General features: G+C 29.2%; 1 protein-coding gene across 1 annotated transcript; it reads left to right on the top strand.

Annotated features, from left to right (window-relative positions):
• Window positions 1-419: 419 nt before the first annotated feature.
• On the top strand, window positions 420-6,393 carry LOC110665986 (GCN5-related N-acetyltransferase 7, chloroplastic-like). The gene is made up of 5 exons (XM_021826316.2): window positions 420-783; window positions 1,595-1,750; window positions 3,180-3,275; window positions 5,599-5,719; window positions 6,068-6,393. Exons 1-5 carry the CDS (start codon window positions 502-504, stop codon window positions 6,238-6,240), a joined length of 828 nt encoding a protein of 275 aa, XP_021682008.2. The 5' UTR covers window positions 420-501; the 3' UTR covers window positions 6,241-6,393.
• Window positions 6,394-6,725: the final 332 nt, after the last annotated feature.

The raw sequence follows: 6,725 nt of genomic DNA, 5'->3' as shown, positions 1-6,725 counted from the left end.
ATTAATGCATTTAATATAAGTAGTTTTTAGATGGAGCTCTTTTGGGTATAATTAGTTTTTGATGTAATTGGAATGTTGAGTAGTATATTTTGAATTTATAATAAATAATTTATTATTATTAATAGTGAAAGATGGAATAAAGTAATTTCTTGTAATGATAAGTACATTTTTTATATTAAAAATTAATAATTATGTTGATCAACTTATAATCATTTTACTAACGGTGAATTAACTTTTAATTTTAATAGCAAGAGTAATTTGTTGTATTATTAAAATTTTAAGTATTAAATTCTCAGATTTTAAAATTATAAAAGTTTAATTATAAATTTAATTAAATTTTAAGCACTAAATTATAATTTTCGCATATTATATTTTACGTTGACCATGAATCAGTCTGAGGAATAATTTTCCTTGACACAAACGTAACAAGAAACGCGAAGCAACGGATAACCCAATTCGAAAATACAAAGACCAAAACAGAAGGCAGAAAAGAAAGAAAGAATGGCAATCCTTTCCTCTTATCCAAGTCCTCTTACCATCTCCTTGTCCATTACATGTCAAAATTTCTGTAATTCCCTCAATTCTACTGCGTTCCTTCAACAATCGACATCTCATCGGTTTCACATCCGACCCATCGCAGCCTCTCAGGTGTGCACGCCCCACGAGGTTGACAAATCGTCACTCATAATAGCAGAAACAGAGGCGGAGGACGAGCTCTGGGCCGCCTCGTGTCTCCGTGTCCGCTCCTTCTATGAGTTCACGCCTTCCTCTTACGGCCTCCAAGTTAGTCAACCTTTCACTACGATTTTTCTCCTTTTTTTTATTTTTTTATAATTAGTTTGATTTCTCAGTTTAGCTGCTGAAAACTTTTTAAAATTTTCTCTCTTTTTTAGTTTATTTATTTAATTTTTGTGTTTTTAGTGCTAAATGTGGTGGGAAATAATACCCCAGAAAAAGAAATGTTGAATTTAGCTCTAAGTGATAGTTGATAGCTTAGATATTTGATCATTCGGTGAATTATTTTCGGTTTCATTTTTTCTATGTTAAATGATTAACATGTTTTATTAATTAAAAAAATATTAATAAAATCAAAATTTGTTTTCTTTTCTATAAAGGGTCATCATTTTTTCTTGCGTATAAATATAAATATAAAAATAACCAATGAGCATTAAACGGTAACTTGTAATTGATGAATACCAGTAAAGTTAATATGGTCTTACTATTAATAATATCTCCAACAGCTAATGGGAAAAATTCTAAAATAGAACCTATGAAAAGTCAGCTGGGGCTGGAATCTCCATGTTTATTGATTGAAAACAATACAAATATTAGCTTTTGTCGTGCTTAATTGCTTCCTCGTATATTTCATGATGTTTTCTTTTCTATATTTCTTCTACATTGGATTGATTTGAAGAGCTTGAATTGAATTTAATTGCTTATGTTTTCTTGTTATTTAGGAAAGATTTTTGTTGATTGTTTGAGATTCTATTTATGCCATTGATTATCAATATAGACTGTAACTGTTAAGATTACAGAATCAACTCCTTCTGCAATACGAAACTGATGCTATTCTGTGTTTTTCAAGTTTTATTAGGATCATAAAAGGTACTTGGCGGAGCGTGAGTTTGAAGCAGTAAAAGAGCGTATTGCTGGTAAGAGGACCGGCTTTAGAAGAGTTTCTTGCATAAATGCTACTCTTCCATTATCGCAATTATCAAGCTTATCTGAAGATTTATGTGCTGAATGTAAGGTTGGTTTTTTTTTTTCCTTTTTTTTTGGTTTATATTTTTGCTGTATTTCAATTGGATATAAATGTATGTCATATTCAGTATTTGGGTTTTGGGATCTATGTTGACCTGTCAAACAAATTCAGAGTGTCAAGAAATGTCTTTCAGGTTAATATGTTGATTGCTTATTGCTTTCTTTTCTCATCTGCTCTTTATCTGTTCATTGAACCACATATCTTAGATTATCTTTCATTCACATGGAAAATCTGAGCTGGATCCAAGCTCTTAGTGTCACTTTAAAGACACATACATTGTATGCAGTGATTAGTGTCACTTTAAAGATGCTAAGCTGCATTTGAGTGAACTAATACTTTGTTCGGAAAGGGTGAAAGTGCAGGGTGGCAAAATAGGGAGGCTTTCTCTTGTTTGAGAAGTGGTGAAAATGGATGGAAGGTAAAATTGGGGATTGTCTGTTGGGCCCACCAAACCCTTTCACTAAAAGTTGCAAGAATTCGATTTAATTGATTTCTATTCTATTAATTTTCATGTTTGGAAAGTATATAAATTCTTTAATTCATTTCTTTCAAGTTTAAGAATAACTTATTCTAAAAGAAATGAAATCATGCAAAATGTGATAGGATTTTGCAAGAATTCAATTCATTTAACGAGACTTGCTATTAAAACTTAAAAGTCTAAAATATCCCAAACTAAAATGAAGGTAATGTAGGAAAATGAATATATTAATTTTACTCTTCAATTGTGTTCCCAAACAAGAGGAGAGAATCTTTCCTCTACTTCACCTCTTATTTTTATAAACAAAGTGTATATGTGCAACAGTGCAAGAAGCAAGGTCTAAGGTTGCATATAGTCCAAAGACTTCAATTTGTAGGCCTTTTGACGTTTTCCATATCCTTTGTTCCTTGGAAACGTTCACTGTTTGTAGTTTAAGTTAGTTACAAATACAATACATTTGGACATGTATTAATCATTACATTATTGTCATTATATTAGCGTAAGCCTACATTAGTTGATAATTTAAAGTTGAGACTTGCCTAGATCTTTCTTTGAATTGGCATTTTCTATTTTTGAGATGAACTTTAATGGTTGCATTTAGTTGTTTTTCATATTTGCCACGCCAACCTATATATATATATATATATATATATATATATATATATATATTTTTTTTTTTTCAATAAGAGAGGCCTATCTATGGTAAACAACCAGTAGTTAGACTTTTTTTATTTTTTATTTTTTATTTTGAAGGCGGATAGTGTTGTATGTATGGTTTGAACGTTTCACAGAGCAACTACCAATTCTACAGTTCTTGGTCTCTGCTATGACCTGGCCACATGTTAGACTTGTAGTTTGGAGGCTGGTCTTTAATATATGATTTAATGTTTTGTTAATTACATAACTGACATAGTTAATTTTATTTTCTTTTGTTTGTAGTATACTAATAATGGAGAAGAACGAGTAGTAGTTGGAACACTCGATCTTAATCAGTGTCTAAGACTACCAGATGAAATAACAGGCAAAAAACCTGAGGTACATTATTAGTTTTGTATAAATCTATATATCATTTCAGTGGTGAGGAAGCTCTTTAAGCTGCTCTTAATTGGAAGTCATTTTTTCTTCACTGTAATCAAAATATTAGTTGTTATAATCTTGCATTGGGTAAGTTGAGAAGCATGAGCATAAACATGGATTCAATTTACTATACCATAATTATCCTTCCCATGTTTTTTATTTGAATCATCAACAATGTTTTGCATTATGGTTTCTTATGGCAACTGGCATTCATTTTCAATGTAATTTGTTCTCTGCTGAAACCAAATCAATAATATACATAAAAAATTACTAAAAGACTTGTGTATGCTACTATATGTATATCTAATTAGTTTACTCCCTTTATGTATCTGTATTATTTCAATTTACAATATTAAAATTGCACTACTATTTACCACTTTCTATTAGTTTTTTTTATTATTTTTTATGAATATTGAATTCCTAATTTTATTTTAGAGTTTCCATAAGTGTTATATTTTTAATTCTACTATTTTATGACTTAATTTCCTAAATATATTCAAATTCCTCTTTAATCCTATTTATTTCATCTTTGCTATAGTAGTTTTGGTGCAATGGAATCCGTTTTGGTGTTGGAATAATGGGATCTTATTTACCCTAATGCTCTTTTCTTTTAACAAATCATATAAAACTTACTAAGTTTACTAATTCATTAATCAATAATTAAGTTAAATCCCTTTACATAAGAACGAAGTAAAAAAAAATAAAAGTAACTTAAGGTTAAAAAAGACTTCAGAATTAGTAGAATTCTACTTTCACATTAAATCACTTTATTTTTTTTTTATTTTGTTCTTGTTTATTTTTATAAAATATAAATTCTAATACTAATATTTCATTATAGTATATAGATAAAATTATATATTCAAAGATTACACCAAGCAAGTAAATGACATAAAATTAATTCTTATTATTTCCTATTTGGTTGGCCAAGGATCCTAAACCTATTAAATACATGAAATCTATACTACATAAATTTCTAATTATAATAAGATTTCATTTTATTCATTGAAATGTTCTTTGACCATTTATATTTTAATAAATATGAAATTTTAAATTAATAATATATTCCTATTCTACTAGAGTTCTTATGAAAATTAAAAGCTAAACTTATTAATGAAGAATTTGCTAGAATTTAGTTGATTAATATTCAAATTGCAGTTTAAACTATTTTAATAGGAATGCTAGATTTTTGGTGGGTGAAGTTTAATGTTCATGTGTTAATTTTTTTTAGATACTTTTTTGTTATATTTGTTTAAGGTATTTAATTCATGGTTCAATTTTATCTCTTATGTTCAGTTTAAATCCTAAAATTTTTCAATATATGTATATAACCTAATTGCATACTAATTCTTAAGTTTATTTTTCTAAAAAAACCTAAATTCATATAAAATAATAATAATTATTAGGCTAATGTCTTTTCTGTTTTGAGATTTGGTAGGAGTTTATAGTTTTTTGGGACTCAAAAGTCAAGGCAAATTGCGGAAATTCTTTCCTATTTAATATATTGTAGGACTTTAAGACAATGTATGTGGGAGTTGGGACAAAACTTTAAAGCCCACTCTTTTAGGGGGTTTTGGTTGTTGGAATCTGCAAAGTGACCAAAAAGGTCAAATTTTTGTATTTGGTTTGTATGAGAATTACGTTCATAGGAGAGTTTAATTTCTAAACTTTTAGATCCCACATATATTTTCCAGCTCAAAGATGGGAAGTTACTTTTCCATGTGTGTGAGAAATTAAAATTATTTATATGAACATTAAGGCTTAGTTGTCGTTGTTTAAAGTTTTCAAAAATAATCATATAATTCTTCTAAAAATCACCGTCTTTGATTGCAGTACCTTAATTGATTTATAGTAGTTAGATGTATTTTTTTTATTTCTTTTATTTTAGTTTTATATATCAATGGCAAGTATAATTTCTATTAATAACTTGCAACATACATATCTACAAGCAGTATTTTTGAAGAGTATGTAACTATGTACTAGTAGTTGCTTTATATGTTATATTTATTACTTTATCTTGAAGAATTTCTACCTTGCTTGGATCTTCATGGAGAATTTGTCCCGTGCATGGTATGTGTTGAGCATTACACATGTATATATTTGTGAACAATGAGTATGTTTACATCATTGATATAGACCTGATGCTTGACTACTTCCGTTGGCTAGTGTCGGACAAAACAACTCCTGGTCTGAGAGTTATTTATTTTATATGATTAGGAATTTGATATGATTTATCAATTTCATGGTAATAAATTTGAGCTACCGTAGAAGTTTTCTTCAACAGGGTATTGGAGCTGATTTTATGAGGGCATACCTGAGCAATGTATGTGTTGCCAAGGAACTGCAAAGGCGCGGCTTGGGTTATGAACTTGTCGCAGAGTCAAAAATAGTAGCTCAAGAATGGGGTGAGTAACATCACTTTCGTAGTTAGTCACAGCCTTCATTAATCTATACTACCTTCTGTTCATCGATATACATGAGATTCCACAAAAAAACATTATCTTTTGATTTTTGGAAATTGAAGTAATAATTGTGAAAATAGTAAGAACTCAGTAAATTGCTGCAAATATAATCGTAATGGGTGTAATGGGTTCAGCTGCAACACATGCCGACCTTTTATCTTAAATTTTGAACTGTATAATCTATTGGTTATGCCTTTTAAAGTCTTTCTGCTGCTTAGTATGAGCACATCTGAGTTTGCTGTCTTTTTGGTTTTATACCTTTTAGACCAAAATTTGTTGAATTATTTTCAGGCATAAGTGACTTATATGTCCATGTTGCCGTTGAGAATGAGCCAGCAAAGAAGTTATACACAAAGAGTGGCTTCATATATGAAAATGATGAACCTGCATGGCAAGCTAGATTTCTTGACCGGCCGCGAAGGCTTCTACTATGGATTGGTATCTCTGGTGGACACGACTTGTAATGGCACAGTAATAATCTCTCTTGTACTTCACTTTCTTATTCTTTGTGTATATTGATTCGTGTTTATAGCATTAAAACAATCCCTTTCTTTCACTTCAAATTGTAAGTTGAGCATCTAATCATTGTTGCAATGAAAATAATGCTTGTTACCACATGAATTTGAGCATTTTGGTGCTTATTTTCACCGATGACAAACAAATATGAAATCTTTATGATTCATTGATCTTTCAAGTTGTTCTAGTGATAATCAATTTAATCTCTACCATTTTTGTTTGGCATATAAAAAAGGCTAAATGTTCAATTTCATCATTGTGTTTATTGCGATTAGCTTATTTTCAACTTTTTATCTATATTAACTCTAAAGTTTTAATTTAAGTTCAATTTAGCTCAAAAATTAAAGTTTGTGAACTAAATTTCTTCATTTCTGGACTAAATTTTGTTGATTTCGTGATTTAACTCATAAATAAAGTAGTTCAATTTTTTTAT

Source organism: Hevea brasiliensis, chromosome 13 (genome assembly GCF_030052815.1).
Source record: "Hevea brasiliensis isolate MT/VB/25A 57/8 chromosome 13, ASM3005281v1, whole genome shotgun sequence".
In the NCBI taxonomy this organism is placed as follows: Eukaryota; Viridiplantae; Streptophyta; class Magnoliopsida; order Malpighiales; family Euphorbiaceae; genus Hevea; species Hevea brasiliensis.
This window is presented reverse-complemented; position numbering and strand designations above follow the sequence as displayed.